General features: G+C 48.7%; 1 protein-coding gene across 5 annotated transcripts; it reads right to left on the bottom strand.

Annotated features, from left to right (window-relative positions):
- Positions 1 to 2,247: 2,247 nt before the first annotated feature.
- On the bottom strand, positions 2,248 to 18,591 carry map7d1a (MAP7 domain containing 1a). 5 transcript variants are annotated; one of them, XM_061290189.1, is made up of 20 exons: positions 18,444 to 18,591; positions 17,590 to 17,807; positions 13,039 to 13,203; positions 11,039 to 11,107; positions 10,658 to 10,678; positions 9,230 to 9,393; positions 8,952 to 9,057; positions 8,683 to 8,787; positions 7,404 to 7,526; positions 7,188 to 7,324; positions 6,985 to 7,115; positions 6,232 to 6,473; positions 5,894 to 6,128; positions 5,625 to 5,805; positions 5,091 to 5,195; positions 4,498 to 4,548; positions 4,359 to 4,416; positions 3,783 to 3,840; positions 3,457 to 3,704; positions 2,248 to 2,771 (listed from the first exon to the last, which is right to left on the bottom strand). In XM_061290189.1, exons 2-20 carry the CDS (start codon positions 17,618 to 17,620, stop codon positions 2,761 to 2,763), a joined length of 2,241 nt encoding a protein of 746 aa, XP_061146173.1. In that variant the 5' UTR covers positions 17,621 to 17,807; positions 18,444 to 18,591; the 3' UTR covers positions 2,248 to 2,760. The 5 variants fall into 5 exon arrangements, with proteins under 5 accessions (XP_061146173.1, XP_061146172.1, XP_061146176.1 ...); XM_061290188.1 differs by lacking the exon at positions 18,444 to 18,591 and having other exon boundaries at positions 17,590 to 17,925; XM_061290192.1 differs by lacking the exons at positions 8,683 to 8,787; positions 18,444 to 18,591 and having other exon boundaries at positions 17,590 to 17,925.
- Positions 18,592 to 18,644: the final 53 nt, after the last annotated feature.

Genomic DNA, 18,644 nt, shown 5'->3' with positions numbered 1-18,644 from the left:
TCTGAGTTTAAAATGTGCCCAGTCGGCGTAAAAGCTCCGGGCGGTCGTCTCGCATCTGAGGATGAAGAAACTAAAAATTGAAAGAAAAAAAAAAATCCTCCTTAGGTTACTTTCCACTTGTCGGGGTGAGAAGCAGCTGTCTGCAATGTCCCCGTGGGCAGAACGTTTAACACTTCATCATCATCACCACAATTTGCTTGTTGAAAGTGACTGCTTAGTCATTTGCGTGGATTTTTTCTTTTTCTAATGAAGCAAACAAGCCGAGCGAGTGCCAACACGACGTCATTGACCAGCTGCGGGAGTCTCACCTGGGCCTTCAAGAAAACGTCATTCTTTGGTTCTGGCTTTCGGGCTGAACCATTCCGTCCGTCCGCTTCATTTAGTTGATCTTTGACGGAATGCGTTTAGACTGCCCACGTTGACAACTCGGGGTCGTGATGCTACTTTAAACGAGATCATCTTGCCCTCCCCGGCCGGCTGTTGTCGCGTGTCACGCCAACGCACGCCATTGTGAATTTATTCTGGCGAGAGTCTCGTCACTTTTGTAGCTTTAATGTCGCCATTTTATCTGGTACAAATCAAATTTCATGTTTTCACGTGAAGGTGGCTCCAGTTTGGTGTTTTGCCATCAATCATTTGAGAACGTGCAAATGCGTCAAGAAGCGTTTGAACCCAGAAGCTCAGAACTCAAAGGCAGATGTGCTAGCTCAAATGAAAGTCATTTTTATCATAAAAAAGCAACAAGAAAAAAATCTCTGCTTGGAGTTTGAATAATTTATGCTTTGCAAATGTGCCGTTGTTGTTGTTGTTGGTAACAAGAGGCTTCAAAGTCGCAATCGCGACGGGAAACAGCCGAGTCCTCGCGTCTTCATGTGGTCGCCGGGACAAAAAGAAAGGTGGCTGAGGTCCAAGAACAAAGGGGGGGGGGGGGAAACCAACATCTGGAAGTCTCTCCCACAATTGGACAACTTGTGTTACTGCGAGAGATCCAGTTTCCGCTCCTCGAGTGGCGCGAGTCCAAAGGCCCGAACGGCCGGTTTCGCTTTAACGTGTAGCTCACATTCGTGTCCTGTCAGCTAAAAATAACGGCCAATGCGAGACGCCAAACCCAAAGCTGCTCGTGATTGGCGGGGAGCATCTGTGACTCACAGCTGCGTCACGATCATAATTTTGTTCATTTAGATGACGTCCCCTTGAGATTTAGCAAGTTTGTTTTATGATAACACGTCTGCGCGAGTCAGCACATCCCCACCGAGCTCACAAATAGACCAAAAAAAACAGAAAGCACAAAAGTTGCCCTTTTTTTACATGTCCGGTTCTATTTTTACCCCCGTCTGACCATGCATCCTTAATCCCCAACTCGCCATCAGACTAAACACCTTTATGACGAACGGATTAGAATATTTCCCATAGCGCACCTCCACCGCATTAAAATTTATTTATAGTAGCGACATGAACATAGCCCGAGCTTTGTCTTTCTTCCAAATGTCACGTAACAAAATAAACGGTAACAGCCATCATTCGCAAAACAAATGTTGGCTAGTCCAAATAAATCTCGCCGCCTCTCCTGAGCACGTGTCCAGCTCAGACTCCTGAAATACGCATTCCGGGCGAGAGTCATCCAAGAGCACTCGGACTGTTACCCCTAAAATGGACGTGCCAAGTCTTGTTTTGTGTCCACCAAGCCCACCCGCTGCAATTCCACTCTTATGATTGTTCCGGCCTTCGTCTGTCCCCGACGCACAACGGAGAGCTCAACGCAACTCGGCCTCACTTAGTAGTCCCTAAAAATAGAGCCCTATAATCCGGCCCCCTTCCCGCTTCTTTCCAAGTGCATTAGCCAGATCAGTCGAGCACATCTTGGCACTCTCGGGAGGCCACCGAATATGCGTACGGTCATTTAACGGCGTCTGTGATCTATACGCAAGAACATTTTGACTAATGCAAGTCAGCTGTGTGGAAGACTGGAACTGCTTGGGCTTATGACCCGATTGACTTGCAGCTAGAACTACTGTACTTTGGCTATAAAACTATGTACACGCCGAAAGCTTGAGGCAGCTTTAAATGTAAGGCTTTAGCGAGACTTCAATGACCCTATTTCGAAACGAGAGCTGATGCTGCGCTGTTTCCAAAACACACAAAGTTGGCAGACTACTTCCTGGTTCATGGGAAACACCATGATGGTTGTGAAGGGCTGTGGATGTTGATAGGCATTTTTAGTCTTCTCTCAATGAATGCAACAACGGAGACAGTTGAGTTTTGTCTTTAATAAGACGTGTTAAACGACTCCTCATGGAGCTGACGACGTCCAAGTATATTCCGAGCGCGCTCACACAAATCAGTCCGGAAAAGCACACGAGTGAACACTTGAGTCTTTTGTCCTTTGTCATTATTTAAAATTAACAAAACACAACAAAAACATCTTGTAGCCTTTAAATAGCAGAATAAATCTGTATTGATACGGATTTGCCCTTTGCGTAACTTCAATTTTGTTGAAGCTGTGCGCTAACGTTATTATCATGATTGCATCTAATGACTATTTGAATAGTGAGTGGGCTTGTTTGTTTCCCTCATTTATTTACACCCCCAAAAATATTCCCCTCCAGTTCAACACAAGCTAGTGATGTGTAGCGTGTCCGCAGGATGAAGGCGCACACGCCGACCGACTTCAGCGCCAAAGGCGGAAAATAATGTTTTGTTTTTGTTATTTTTCCTTACAGGATGTGTGAAAGGGGCTGGACACTGACGGCAACTGCCGGATCACAGCACTTCTGGAAGAAGAAGAGGCAACATGGACAAATGGTAAGAAGAAACAATCAAATCTTCAAGAAATGGGACTTTAAAAGACTCTATATTGTAATATCATTTCCCCTTGAAAACGAAGGAATTTCTCCGATTGCTCTTATTCGGTCGGGGGAGTTGTCGTCCTTAAAGACTTACAAAAAATGCTTTTCGCAAATAAAAGACAACAAATGGAAGTTCCGAATTGAAAAAAATGCCACTATTTCTAAATTAAATGACACTTTGAAACTAAAAGGTTTCTCGAACAAAATGCAAGGTAGTCTCTGTTAAAAATAAAATAAAATGGATTGAGAAATTCTAAAAAAATAAAAAATCACATCTTGAAAAATGAAGTTTTTTCCCGTCTTTCCAACATAACAGAAAAGACATTGCTCTAAATAACCATTCAGCTTTCTCTAATTTGTAACTCAGTAAGCGTTTAATGTGTCAAAAAGCCCTCTCACGTATTCGCAGCGTTACTGGAAATAGCTGTCGACTCGTCGCTTAATTGCTTCAGAGTCGGGTTTCTAAGCTCCCCACGGATCGAGTCACCTCATCACTTTTGCTATCCGAGGAATTTTACTCTGGAAATGGGCCCAAGTCAAAACCTGTCACCATCCCAGCTCAATCAATGAGCTCCTTATTTCAAGCGCTAGTGTTGGAAACCAATTCTACCTGCCACGTGCTGCGCTTTCAGCGGCGCCGCTTTCTTCACAAAGGCGGCGGCGGTGCTGCCGCCGCCGTCGTCGTAGGCCAGGATGTCGTGGCCGTCAGCCTCGGAGCGCCCCCGCGCGCCGTTGGCGGCGTTGATGATGATGTCCTCCACCAAGTGCGCCGCCGCCGCTGCGTCCACTTTGGCCGATAAGCCGTTGCGCTCGCGTCTGCTGGACTGGAGCCCGTTGAGCTGAGTTTGGCCCGGGGGGCTGCCGCAGGAACACACACCAATATGAAATTGTCAATGATTTTGGTTCCATGGCAACAAGGAAGGCGTTTGACGTCACTTTTGTCTGCTGTGTCCATGTTCCGTCTTGTTGTTGTTGTCCAGGTTGAGCTCGCATTCTGAAAAGCAAATTTAAGATGTAACACCATCTTGCAAAATGCATATGCATTCAATATGCAAGATGGACTATTTTAGTTTGGATGATCAATAGCCATAATGCAATTCTTGGCAAATGATTTTGTTCCAATCTCAAGACAGATCGGCACACCTTAATGACACGCCAGGTGCTATATTTCACAAGAGCAATACGACATTTAAAAACATTGATGTGCCCAACATAAAACAGTAGGACATTGTACAAACGCCGCTCACGCTATTTTTTATGATACAAAGCAGCTGTGTGCATCAACTTTACACATGCGCTGCTGTCATTGACGCTTTCCAAAGTCAATGCGGGTGAGCCCACTCTTCCTGGCGCCGGCAAGCAAAGCATCAAAAAAGATGCAATCCAAAAAAATGCACAGCGAGCGAACCAGGCCGCTTCGCTAACGGTGGCCGATTGAATTATGACGCGGTTGGTAACGTGACTCGGTGGTAAGAATCGCATTATTATCGGTGAGCGTATGATGTCACAGACCTTTGACCTCATTCGCACTCTCTGGATACGGCTCTGGCAATGCGCATTTAGTCTCCTTCTGCAGAGAGAAAAATGAAAATAGATTCATGGTAAATATTGTAGTTCCTTAACGCTGAATGGTGTCTTTCATCCGGCGTACCTTGTCGCTTGCCTCCGATTTACGCGTCCTCTTCATAATCTCCTCCAGACGCTGGGAAAAGTCACAATTCAATTTTATCATCATTATTATTCCACTATAAACAGCGGCTTGTCAGTATAACTTGTTCCCCGCAATATTTATTTATTCTCATGTTGTTATTCCTCGGAACATTCCCGATCGCAAAATTCCCTTGTGGAGCGAAATGATCCTAACGCTCCCGCAGAGCATTGACTCAATTTGCATCCTCCCCTTGCGCCCGTGCGAGCCGATCCCTCTGACCTCAGATGACCTCCAGGCGCACAGAGTTTATATTTAACTCTCATGAAAGCGCCTCTATTAAATGACAACATGCCGACAGCTGACAGCAAAGCTTGAGACGTCACTCATCTGAGTTCCCGGGAATCGGCAGAGCCGGCCGGTGTTGTCCCGAGAATACGATATCTCCTCCAGTGGGAGGGAGGGCTTGTTTTCAGGTGATCATTAGCCGGCCGCCCGGCATAGCGGTGTCATGTCAATGGCTGCGTTTTGGGATGACCAACCAGGCTGGCGGGGAAACAGTTAACAAAGCCGACGGCGAAGAAGGCCGAGCCTACCTTTTTCCTCTCCAGCCTCTCCTGCTCCTCCTTCTGGAAGTGCTTCTCCCTCTCCAGGCGCTGCTTCTCCGCCTCCTCGCGAGCTTTTGCCTCAGCTTCCTCTTTCTGAGGACAGAATCCAAGATTTTTTTTTGTCTTCTTTTAATTCCGAGCCGAGATTTGAGCCAAGTCGGCACGCCTCACGCCGGGTGTGGCTGCACAGTGATGGCTCGTCCGACCGCAGAAGCGATATTTCGGTGCTTCTTTTACGAGCATACTTAGGTTCTCAAAATAAATAAGTTCAACTCAATATGTAATGACTGTAAGGCCACATGAGGGCGGCAGAGAATTGACATTTTCTCTTGATTTTTGAAAAGAGATGAAAAGAGGATGTTATTGTAATATATACTATTATTGTCTTTGACTTGTTTTGATTATTTTGATGACGTAAACATTTGTAAAAAAGAAAAAATCCCAAACACAAGCCATTCATTCCGTGACACCGGTTGGTTGACTCCCAAGTTGTTCCAATTTCAAATCTCTGTCGGTGCCTACCTGCTTTTGCAGCCGAACGTTCTCCTCCTGCTCGGCCACGGCTCGCTCCCTGGCCTCCTCCTCCTCCCTCATCCGCTGCTCCTCATCCCTCCTCTGCTGCTCCTCGGCCATGGCTCGCGCCTCTTCCTCTCGCCGACGCCTGTCCTCCTCCTCCCTGGCCAGGCGCTCCTCTCTCAGAAGCCTGGAAGTCCAAATACATCGGTTTTCCATTCAAAATGGAAGCGGGCCATCACGATGAACTTGCTTTGAACTCTTCAACTCCATCTGACCTTTCCTTCTCCTCCTGCTCTCGGCGATCCTCCTCCTCCCTCACGCGTTGCTCGCGAGCCTGCCGCCGTTTCTCTGCCAGGATGCGGGCCGCCTCCTCTGGGTTGTTGGTGCCCGCCATGGGCTTGGGGGCCGCCGCCGCCGCCGAAGGAACGTCCTTGATATATGGCTCGGGTGACGGCGAGGCAGATTTGCTGGAAGCCATTGAGTTTCTGACAGCAGGAATCACAGGAGAACCTAGAAGAGTAAAAAGAAAAGATGACCAAGAGTTGATGGACGCGGCCACACCGTAAACAACGGGGACATCTTGTTCTACTGCTGCATGCCTGCCGCCACTCACGCCGACTGTGGTTCTCCGGGGTGCTTGGCCTGCGATGTTCCCTCACTCGCTCCAGCTGGACGGGGGAGGAGGTGCGATGGTCCACCTTGGCGGGGGTCCTCGCCCTCCTGGGCCGTCCCTTGGGGGTCGACGGGCTGCCGCGTGTGGAGGGGGGCCTCGGGGAGGCGGCGGGACTTGGCGAGGCGGTCCTGCCTTTGGGCATGGCGGGCGATGACGGCCGCGGTCTCGATAGCGGACTCGGACTGGACGATAAAGGCAGTTGATGTTTTAGACACGCTAAGCAATAGTTGAGCCAGATGAAACCATTTGTTTAACTCTCTTCAAGTCAAGCTTGTGTCCCGAAGAGACTCGATGCGGGGGAAACATGACATCATCCGTTGAAGTGCCTTCTGCCATTAGCGATGACATCACTCTCGTTTTGGCCTCGGGCACCGACAACTCACTCGTGCTCTTTGTTCGTCCAGCCAAAGGAAGTGAATGTGTTCCCCCCCCCCCCACCTCGGATTGCATCCCTCTGTCATTTATTGTGCGGCCTGGGGATGAAAGAGCCCCCCCCCCCTTCTTTTTCATCTCTGCTCTGCACGAAGCGTGCATACTGAAGAGTTGGAACACGTGTTTGTGATCATACCACTGACGGCTGTGCATTACCAATTTTAAAATCCTGTTTTTTGTAAATTGTCCATTTTTGAATGCACAAAAGCTTGTGCTGGGTGGAATTCTGCCTAGCAACAATCCTTTTTTTGCCCGTTTTACCTCAGGTCTGCTCTGTGTCTCATGCTGGGAAGCGATTGCCTCTTCTTGAGGGACTTCTCCTTTGTCAGGGCATTTTTCTCTTTCTCGTTCTCCCGCTCCTTGTCTTTCTTCTCCTTTTTGGTTCTGTCCATCTGTGCCACACGACAGAAGAAGTAAATCAACATACCGTGCGTGTGTGTGTGATGGTTCTGCGTGGAGCGTACGGGTGTGGAGCTCCGTCTGTGCTGGCGCTGGGTGATGTCGGGCGTGCTGGACGTCACCCTCCAGCGCTCGGAGCAGCGCTGGTGGGCGCACAGTGTTAAGGGGCTGGCGGACGACGAGCGGGGGCACAGCGGGGACTCTGCCGAGGATGACATCCAGTTACGCAAGATGGAATCCAACTCCAAAATCGTATCGATTGGACAGGGTGCCCGACTTACGTCCGTCTTTTCCGTTCGGGAGCACGCTGGCGGCGCTGCGGCTCCGAGCCAGGAAAGCCAAGGTGGGCGTCATCAGGCGGTCCACGATGCTGCTCTCCCAGGGGCTCAGGGCAACGTTACGGGCTGCCAGATGAAAGAAAAGACAAAGAACAACATTAACTCTTGTGTCGTTACATGGCTCCTTGGAATCCTGAACCAGTTTGATGTCTGAGCCAATTTTTGATGAATCAATTCTGGACATGGAACCGCAATACACCTCGTCAAACTTCAAGGACCGCGCAAAGTGGTAAATAAAAGACGGATATCCACTGGAAGGTACAGTTGCAAGACTTTTTCTCTGGTGAATGTTCATTTCTTTTTTTCCAAGATGATGCCCGGTTGTTAAACGAATGACATTGACGCAGTTGGTGGCCATAGTTTGCACACCCTGTTTTTCTTTCCATTCCCACGGACAGTTTGAGCAGTTATGAGTTTCAGTCCATCTGTGCAAAAATATTGCTTGTACTAAAGTGGTCAGTTTGACTCAGCTTCTTTTGGGCAGTCGGGATGCCATGTGGCACCATGCTGTCCCCAACAGGTGAGTTGTGGTACTACTTGTTTGGGGATTGCCCTGGGTATATTGTGTGGTGAGCGGTTGGTCACATGGCAAGTTTTGACTCAAACGTAGACGTGCATAAAAAATCGCTTATGATGTGAAAAATCGGAATGTGTCATTGCCGTTCAAGCCGAGCATACACTCAAAACATGATAAAGGTGCTCCAGGATGGAAAGGAGCCCAAGAATTGAGTTAGAAGTTTGCGTGTCTAGACAGTGACTCATAACTTTTTTAGCAGCAGCAGCAGCACCAAAGGTACTTGGCGTCTATTTTTATCAGCGACACTTTCCCCCTGAAATATTCGATCCATCCACCGCGCCCCAAAATGCTGACTCACTCGCTCGCTTGACTTAAGCATATGACAGTACAGTCTCGATTGAAGAAAATAATCAGGACACGGGGAATGGAAATCACCGCACAATGAAGCAAGCACAAGATGACACACACAAAACGCAATCATGCAGAAGCTGCCGAGCAGAACCTCAAACTTCACTTCTGAAACGTAAAGGGAAGCGGCCGGTCAGGGAAAACGTGTCCGCCGTCAAGCACGATTGGACTCAAACTCAAGGAGGAAGTAACTGAAGGATGAAATGACACTGATGGTTCCCAGGCGGTGGTAGGATTGGGATGGACACATTTGGGGTTGGGGTGGTGGGTGCTTGCTCATTCCAGTCGCAGCCTTACTTCTGCTGGGGGAGTTCCACAGTGTGGCCGAGGACTTGGAGAGACGCTTGTTTAGGGCCGAGTCCACGTGTTTGGGCAGGTTGACGGTGGAGAGAGAGCATCTGCCTGAGAAGCCAAGAGAGCGCCACACACATTCACACGCAAACTGCCACTAAAGCTTCTCAAGCCATCGATGCAATCCAAGCGCACCCCAAAGGCACGTGTGGTCCACTTCCTCATTGCACAGATTCCCTCTGGGCTCATATTGACTTCCCTCCTGGCATACTTACTCTCTTTCTGGTTGGGGTTCTGGTTGCCAGCCCAGGACCACCTCTGTTGGCGGATTTCGGCCCACGTCTTCTTGGCGGAACGGTGGATGGCTGCCTCGTAGCGTTCCTGGAGAGCAGATATATGCCAGATGAAGAATGTCTTTGTCATTATGAGCAACGGGCTGCGAAAAACTTGACGGCGGGATGCCAATGGAACCCCGGGGCGCAGTTTGGACACCTCCGCATTGTCCATTTTGAAGATGCGCCTGTTGGAACCCGGCGGACGTCACCTCACCCACCTTGTTCTTCTCCAGCTTCTGCTTTTGTCGCTCCTCAAGGGCGGCCCGGCGTTTCTCCGCCAGGACGCGTTGCTCCTCCAGCCTCCTGCGTCGTTCCTCCAGCTGCTGCTCCCTCAGCTGCTGTGCCCTCTCCTCCTTCTCCAGCCATTGGCTCTTCTTGGCAGCTGAGGTGAGGAGAAAGACGAGAAACCGGCCCGAAAAGGTCAGAGGAGCCCTGGATGAATGCGAGGCCTTCCAGGACTGTCTCAGAAAATGTGAATATTGTGATAAATAAAGTTCTTTATTTTCTGTAATGCAACTAAAAAAACATTCTGGAGTCATTACAAATCAACTGAAATATTGCAAGCCTCTGATTATTTTAATATTGCTGATTATGGCATACAGCTTCAGAAAACTCCACTATCCTCTTTCAAAATATTAGAATATTTCCTCAGGCCAAGTAAAAAAAAAACAACGGATTTATAACAGCAAAACAAAATCAAACATTTGGAAATGTCCATTCAGTCCGAAGACTTGTCCAGTCAGTCTTGTTGCACGGGCCCACCCTTTAAGATGATGGTGTCAACGCAAGCTTTGGAGTGATCTCTCCTCTGACTGAAGGTATTAGATTGTTCCCATCTGGCGGCGGTTCCTGACCCTGCTGATCCCCCAATTAGATTGATCCACATGGCTGGATTAGGCCACAAGACACCAGTGAAAGTGGCGGACTTGAAGGAATCAAGCTTTAGCGGAGTGTAAATTGAATTCACCCTTGAGGGATTCAATGGAGGTATTATGCTTGAGTGCATGATCGGCAACATTATTAAGGTCAGTCAATTTTTTTTGTGATGGAGCAACGAGAAGTTGTGACTCACTTTTGGGCTTTGCCATAACAGCTCAAGGATTCATTGGTCTGGATATTTTTGCAACATCCTCTGCCAGAAATGAAGTTAGCAGTGAAGACATTCAAGGTTCAAGATGACTCACGGAAGAGGAAATCCATCAATGGCCGAATGGAATGAATGATACATGGATGGTCACAATGTGAAAAGCTTCAGCTTCTTTCGCAAAATGGCCGTGTCAGACTAACAGAAGCGTGACGGGTGCTTTCAACACAACAAGGTGGCAAATATGAGAGTTGGGTGTTAAACTTCTCACCGCCTTATGGAATTGCTACAGACACAAATGTCTTGGTTGCACCTTCGCTACTGCAGAAGGTGAAAGTTTGCCAGGTCATGTTCGGTATAAACATCAGCGACATGAGGAAAAGATGGAAACACCGACAACTTTTAAGGGATGCCAGCTCAGTGAGTGTTGTTAGAAGAAGGTTGGCTTTTTGGTGTATCGCCCAGCACCCTTCACAAGATCTACTTGGATTGGGTTACATGGAAGCAAATGAGCAGGGTGACAGACGATGTCTGAAGCACCTCGTACACAAAGGTCACTTACCTTGTAACTTGCTCAGCTCTTCTGCAGGAGGTGGGGTGGTGTGGGGGGTGGGGGGGTGAGAGAGAAGACAAGCAGCTGTCAATCATGCAAAGCAGTGCGCTGGGTGGCGACCAAAAGATTCCGATTTCAAACAATGTCAAATCAGCCATTTCTAAAGGCCTCCTGTTGAAAATATTCTTTTGTATTCAAACAGTTGGGCCTCTGGAATGCAGGCCATCGAGTAGTGACTTAGTTTGGATTGTGTTTGAGCGCACAGGCAAGCAAGCTCATGCAAGAATGGGCGTGAGCACACACGCAGCTTTCTGTCTGATAGTGCCTGTTTTGGCCCTACCACCAGGGGGCGCGCTCATCCCGCACGAAGCCGCCCTTGTTGCCTCTTACCGAGATATTTGGCTTTTTCCTCTCGCCTCTCCTTAGCCAGTTGCTGCCTCTCCTCTGACTTCATGGTGTCTGAAATGAAGGTGTTTATAGATTAAGAGATGCAGTCAGCGTAGGGTTGGACAACCTCGGCGACATCTATGGCCTGCCTGCCAGAGCAATTTCTTAGCATCCTCAGAGTACATAAAGCTGAAATGACTACTGAGTAATATTGTCTACTATGTCCGTATATTTCCGTTTTTATCCTAGGCGTTCGGTCAAGATTTCAATACCACTTACTTGCACTGTCAATTATTGAAGAATACCAAACTATTTGAATGCATTCCCGTGCCTTTTAAATAGAAGCAAAAGCATGTGAAACAATTGACAGAGCGAGCCTGCCTTCCATTTGTGTGTGGCTCTCTGTTATGACAGTCGTGGAACAATGTGACAAATCTAGAATCATTCCTAACGAGAGGACCTCTAGGATATGTCAAGTCCAGCTTGACTGCTCGTTCGTCATGTCGCTTGTCACTTATTATTCAAGTTAACAGTAAGTTACAGTACACATTTTACACTGACAGCGCTTAAATCCACGACCATACGATGACATAGTTGACGAAACGACTTCATGGTCAGAGATTCTACAAATGCTAACGCGCGCCAGTGGAATTTGAATGAGTTGTTAGTAAGCAAAAGACCGCAGGCAGGGCATGTTTGTCTCACTGGGGGGACCCTCTATCTCATCTCACTGTCCAGATGTTCCACATCAAACGCAAAGCAACATCTGCACCTACCTAGAAGAGGCGTCAACTGTGAACAATATGCCAGGGGAAAAAAAATGACCCACTTTGGTATTTATAGGACCGTGGAAAGCCCACACGTGTTCCCAGCGAGGTGCTGCATGCACATCGTAACATCACGTGAGCTATGGGGAAACTGCAGCGACTTTTAGCTTTTGGACTCCAAGCAAACAGTCACCGCAAGTCACCTGTGATCTGAGATAGTAGTTGCTGCACTTACGTCCTGTCAAAAGAGAGCTGTTGATTTGGAAGTTGCGTTGTTTTCCTGGGACCCACACTTTTTCAATTTGCGATTGAGCTTGATGGTCATTGAATGCGAAAACAGAAACACTTTTGCTCCCTAATTATTTCCATGGAGAAGATGGACGGCGGGAACAATCAAATCAGTCAGAGTGCCACTCGAAGCAAACGGAGCACGGAACGGACCACAAAAACAGGCTCTCTTCCCGCTAATCGCCTGACTATTCACTTGGTCTAATTAAGGGGGCTACAGAGTGAGTGCCTTCCCCCTTCATACTCCTCTGGGGAGCACAAAAGCCCACAATTAACCAGCTTCACAGCGCCAGAAAAGGAGCCACAAGGACAAGGAGGTCAATTCTTGTTTTCGTTTGGGGGGGGGAGACTCAACGGGTTTATTTCTCAGAAAAGTCAACCCGACTGCTACAAATGGATTCATGGATCAAAGAAAGAACAGAGTGCAGAGAGAAAAGCAGCTTACATTCTCAAACTCCTCCAACAACAAGTATACAAGGCCTGTGGGCTGCAGGAAATCAGGGTATCCCAAAATTGCCGACACTTTGGGAACACCTGTCACTTCTCCTGCAATCATCGCTGTCAAATCAAACCGGACATTGTGCGTATTACCGCCAACTACAGGGCCGGCCGGACGGACGGACGGACGGGGTGGAGCATTTCAGTTTTTAACATTCAGGCAGGAATGGAAAGCCTTTGTAAACCGAAGAGCTCCTGCCATGTCTAGTTTCAGTTTCTTGTGTTGATTTCCGTATAAAAGGCAGCGAGCCATCTTCAAGATCCCCTCTCTGTATTGGATTTGCTGCAAGTCTGAAAGCAAATGCGGTCGGTCTCCCACGAGAGCACTACCTCGCCTCAAGAGAGCTGAGCTCACTCTGGCAAAGTGCAAACGTTATAGCACGCATTATCAAAGTTTCAAGCGAGTCCATTATGAGTCTGATAGAACCCAGTGAACCCTGGCGTGTTTACCTCTTTTGGGCCGCGGGGCAGGTGATGCCGGCGAGCCAGGCGTTCTTCGAATCACGTCAGCTTTGGTCGGAGTGGTCAGTTTCTTGGCCGGCGACGCCGTTCTGTCGCGGGGGATGCGAGGACTGCTCGCCCCTTCTGGATCGGGCCTCGTCTTCTTGTTCAGTACTTGGTGGCGGCGAGATGATCCAAAGAGAAGATCACAGAGAGAAAACAACGGGTAAATGACCAGGTTGTGAGGGATCTGAACCTGTTGATCCTCATTCCATTTGCCGCTCAACTGCAGGTAATGACGTCAGCTCTCTCGGCAGCTCTGCATAGCAAACGTGTCGCGAAGAATGTCTTCGGGGATACTTCACTAATCTCCCCAGGAGTCGTTGGTATCATCAGATTTGAACGGAACAATAACTGGGCTGGGTTGTCAGGGATGATGACTCACACTTGGCAGGCCGAATGAACCCGAATGTCCAACTTCAACATTCATTTGGCTGCCATCGGACAGCCGGAACAAAAGCCACCCCCGTGGGAGGGACGCCGGGCTTTGTCCGGCCCGCACTGTACCCCTTGTGTTCGGCTCGAGAACCCAGTTCGGATAAACACCGCGGCCATAGTCTGTCAATGATTGCGAGATTTTTGTCTGAAAACCGCACAGACACGGACGGGTAGGAGGCCGTCACATCGAGAGGGACGCTGAATCGCAGGGGAGATTTACGACGCCGTCGCTGCGCTATTGAACAACTTGCAACCAATGGCGAGCGAGGAGACCGCTCCAGAGGCGCTCTTTGTGCCGGCTACACATTTGCATTGGACGCATTCCTTCTGGAATCTTGAAGCTCCACAAACGGCGAAAGCCCAAAAGTGTCTGTGGATGTTCCATCTGGATGTTTTAGATTTGTTTTAATGACGTAGTCACTGCTGACGAACGGATAGCGGACATGGATAGTACTGGTGGCCATCTTGTGTTTGAGGGTAGCCTTCAAATTCCGAATGGTGTGGCACCGGGATCTGCGTAATCCCGTTCATTTCCAGATGATTAGAGGCATTCAGCGAGATAGCAGGCCTGAAGAAAAAGCTTGTCTGAGCTCATCGAGGCGCATGCAACAAAAGCGACGTCATCGCTCACTGATCACCGCCGCCCAGACCGGAACCGGGCCTAGCTTTCAGGCACCGTGAGCTTCCCCATGAAAGAGTTCATCCGGTAGAGACGAGCGAGACTCTGCGAGGCTTCTCCTCTGTGACAAGCGTGACACTATTAAGTAAGCGTTCCTCGGGCGGCGATTCTCCCTGACAAGAGACGATTCTTTGTCGTCTCAACTCGCTGCAGCCAAAACATCGCCGCGAGTGAATAACGGCTGAGGTTCTTAGTGTCACTTTAGAAGTAGATGTTTGCCCAAGAACGCCCACTTTGATGCCAGTGGGACAAGTTTTCAATCCACCCTTCAGAGTCCCAATCCAGTGTGAGGGTGACGAAGAGGAATGTCACATAGCGCTGCTACGGAGGAGGTTGCGGAGACAACGACCAATGAAAGTCAAAGAGATCAGGGAGGAATGGAAGCTGGGAGAAATAAACTGCTGCTGTTTGGCAAGAGGGACTCTAACCAGGCCTGATTCATGTAGCCTCTTACCAGGCGCCATAGAAAACAGATGGAAAGTCGTGTCAATATAAACAAATGTGTGCTGGACCAGGACATTCATGAGATTGGGGCAATCTTGTGTGCTGCTTTGAGGTCTAACACGCACATGAATTTGCTCAGGTGTGCTAAACAGGATGATGACATCAACAACCCGTGAACTGTTTGGGTCCTGTTGTCGCACGCTTTATTTACATCAGGGCGTGCAGATGGACCGCTCTGCCGTGGGGTGAGGTGGGGGTAGCGGCCCTCTCGTGACTTTGTTCTTATTCATCTATGTGCACCAAAAGCATCCAAGGTGTCTTCATCAGAACCCGCCGGGCTCCAAATGGCTTCGGAGAAGGTTCAGGAATGCTCAGCACGCATCGTGTGAGTTCACTGGTCCCCTCCAGCTGAAGGTAGCGAGGCCCGAAGCAGCAATTCCGAAATGGAGAAAATGGAAGGGAGGCCCCCGCAGCATGGATGCTGGCGATGCATGCATGCATGAGCACAGACCTCACGGCGGCAGAACTGGCAGGTTGACCGACAGCAGGTGTCGAGAAAAAACACTCATGGAGGGTTTACAGAAATCGCCTGCATGTTTGTACTTTAGCTGACACGATTCATCGAATAACTTGACACCAGTCGAGAAATGTTGACTATTTTTCAAATAGATACAATACATTTTTCGAGAGCATTTTTGTGCTGATTTGCAGCATGTCCTTCCTTGACATTAAGGGCAATCCAAAGACCCTGGTTAAAACTGGAACAACTTCTAACGCTGTGCCACAGTGAAAGCGATTTCTCCCAAATCCAATTTCACGGCATATTGTTTTGCCTGGGTCGGCTATAAATACCCTCCGCCGCTTTATGCGGCGCTCTCCCGGCAACGGAAAATTCGAGCGCAGAAATATGCACATTAACGATGAAGTAACGGAAAGGTCCAAATTAAACATGCATCGCCGCTGGACGAGACCTGGCATATTCATGAAGCACCTCCAGCAATTAGAATTAAACAAGAACATTGGAATGAGAAATACAAATGAAGCAAAAAAGGGCATCGGCCAAACGGCGACAACAACAACTTGGAAAACACAAGATCTCATTGGCGATAAAACGGACGGGACTAATGAACGAGCTCATCGCTTTAGCCTCCCCCCGCTGTTTTGTCCCTTCTGCTGCCCCCAAAAGAGGATGACGTAAGGGGGAGAAGGGGGGGCAAAGGGGCCCAGACACATAGGAAGCGCAGTGCAAACAAGTCAGCATGGACGCCAGCCCGTTTGTTTAAAGGTCCAAAGTAGCTGAGTGTTCATTCCGTGCACACCCCGACTGTATTCAGAACTTGGATTATTGAACACAAACTTCCGTTGCAGGATGCGACTCGGATTATTAGCTAGCTGAAGCAAATCTTGACAACGCTCGATTGAGTTTTGCATTGTGACAATCTGTCAAGAAGAAATAATACAATGAGACTTTTTCCATCAGTTGACCAAAGAATGGAACACAGAAGAGTCCTTCCTTTCCCTTCTGCTACTTTGGACAAAAAGCTCATGCGATCATGCATCGCCTCACTGCACAATTAACCCTGACAGCTACAATTATGTGGATTTTGGTCTCCTCCACGTGAAAGGCCGGCAAACGCTATCATTTGATGACACGAAGCCGCACGTGGCCTCGTGAAGTGACATAACGGCTGATGATGACCAACGTATACATAATGTGAGGCCTGCCTGCCTGCCCTTCAGCCAAACAGGAAGTGTTCTAATAATAGCCGTGATTGAGGTCTGGTGACAGAAGAGCACTCGGTCGGGGGATATTTTCAGACGTGTTGGAAAGAACACGTTTCAAAGTCCAGACGTCCTCACCCGGAGCGAGAAGGCCAACGACTGATGATAATTCGTATGTGACGGAGACGAAGCAGATGCCTCCTGACACAACATGCCGTGTGGAACAAACGGGCCTGTTAAATCAGACATAAGGGGCCAGACAGCATGACGCTAACCGCTGTGCAGCATCTTGCAAGGCATTCGAGAACGCTGGGGAGTCGGAATTATCTTATGCGGTTCCGGCACACTGTGGGTACGATCGTCGACGCTCTTGGTTAGCTCGTCTTTGGCGTTCCGCGTCGTGCGCTAACATTAAGCTAGCCGACGGCAAAGTCATTTGATTGTTTTAAATAGACAACATGTAATTCTTGAATTTTCTCTTGCTTAGTTTGACAGCAAACTTGCGTTGATAAGCCGTCCTTCCTGCTTTTTGTTCTGAAGAACTGGACTGCCCCTCCTCAAAGATTCCCAACATCAGGGCGGAGTTGGATTCTCTGATGGGACGCCAAAACATGCCGACCTAAGCCAACTTCGACTTCCCATCAGGAAGGAAGTTTCCTTGTTGTCGTTGGGTCACATTGTGACTTCAGCGCCCCCTTTTCCATTTAGCGGACGGACGCAGGCGACGTGTCGATCCAGAATGCTCGGGCGCGCATAAACACGAGATCATCTCGGAGATATGGTTAATTTATCTTTGTGGGGGGAGAAGGAGGCACTTGAGGGCGTCACATGTTTCTATTTGCACAACTTAAGATGGAAATGAGTTGCTTGATAACCCGGACTTGTAACCAGAGGGTGTTTTTGCACTGCATCTCTGAGTTGCAAATGTCCTTGAGTGGCTCGGCAGCATTTAGGATGCATCGTTAGTTTGTGAACATAAGAAGGAGAAGGAAGGGGGATGGGAAGACACATGAGCGACCTCATGGTGAAACTTTGGAGAGAGACTGATATGTTAAGGACGCTTAAGACATTCTTTAAAACAACACCCAGCATCCACAATGACTATCCATCATCCTGCTTTGCAAGTGTTCCAGCCTCGACCTTTCTGCTCATTTCAGAGCGAGCAGCTACCCCTCTCTCTCCTCCCAAAGTAGACAAAGATAAAGCGGACGACTTACTTGTTTCTGCTGCTCCGTAATTTGGCTCCATTTCGGCGGCCGTTGCGACAGAGTCTGACGTCGCCTTATCCAAGCACCGGCTCCTTGTCGCCCGGCAGTCGGCTCATCCCTCACGCAGGATGGGTGGGAGAACTTGGAATCACTTGTCAGAGGTGTCCCGTAGCTTCCTTCTCGCACCGGGCGGGCAGTGAAGCGATTCGACAAACAACAAACCCTGGCTGGAAGTATTGACACACAACAGTGGGCGTGAATAAAGAATTTTGAAAAATGGAGACAGAGAGCGAGAAATTCCTCGCAGTTCGCTTCGCTGCAGCTGATGCTGAGCTCCGGTGGACTGACCCCTGTGGACGAACTGGACTGTACCATTGCAATGAGGGGGGAGCAAGGTTAATATCAAGCAAGTTTTACTTAAGAATGTACAAGGCAAAAACACATGCCTTGTATAAGATATATGCCTCATATATTTGAAGTCTTTGGACTGACTTTGATCATTTTCCCCACAAAAATGAATTTACTCGTGAGACTGAGCCCCCATCTCCCCCTTTAAATGAGTTCCTCCCACCGCTGAACAACAATGCATTGTCGGCTGCTCCCATTGAATGCAAACTTCCAAATGCCTTTACTGCAGAGGTTCTCCCCAAAAACATTTGGTGGGGGGGGGTGTCGTTGGTGGGGGTGTTAACCCTAACCCAAACATCCCCCAGAATCGACTACATAGCAATCGATTTGTCTCAACAAAAATTCCAATGTTACGTACGACAACACATTTGTGTAACTTTTCCGAATGAAGTTAACACGGTCTGTCACGTCCAACTATTATTTGCAACAATACCGGTGAGTCAACGCGTCATTACCTGCTTTAATACATTCACGTGCTTTTCCAGCCAGCCTGCTCTTTGTATTCCGCATCCTCTCAAACAAGTGTCGCTACACAATTACTATGTGAATGCATCTTTGTTACGTAACACTCGCTGCCGTCTTCGTATTTACCACCTGCGGATCTGCCGAGACGGGGGGGGGCGCGGCGAAAGTGAGGATGATGGGCACGCTTGAGA

Source organism: Syngnathus typhle, linkage group LG10, assembly GCF_033458585.1.
Source record: "Syngnathus typhle isolate RoL2023-S1 ecotype Sweden linkage group LG10, RoL_Styp_1.0, whole genome shotgun sequence".
NCBI classification, from domain to species: Eukaryota; Metazoa; Chordata; class Actinopteri; order Syngnathiformes; family Syngnathidae; genus Syngnathus; species Syngnathus typhle.
This window is presented reverse-complemented; position numbering and strand designations above follow the sequence as displayed.

What these genes read in the sequence shown, in the direction of transcription:
- map7d1a (XM_061290189.1), bottom strand. Translation starts at nt 17,620, where the DNA reads ATGGAGCCAAATTACGGAGCAGCAGAAACAA. An exon ending in TTACGGAGCAGCAGAAACAA is followed by an intron (nt 13,204 to 17,589) that starts GTAAGTCGTCCG and finishes GCCGCCACCAAG; the next exon opens with TACTGAACAAGAAGACGAGG. An exon ending in ACAGACGGAGCTCCACACCC is followed by an intron (nt 7,116 to 7,187) that starts GTACGCTCCACG and finishes CGTGTGGCACAG; the next exon opens with ATGGACAGAACCAAAAAGGA.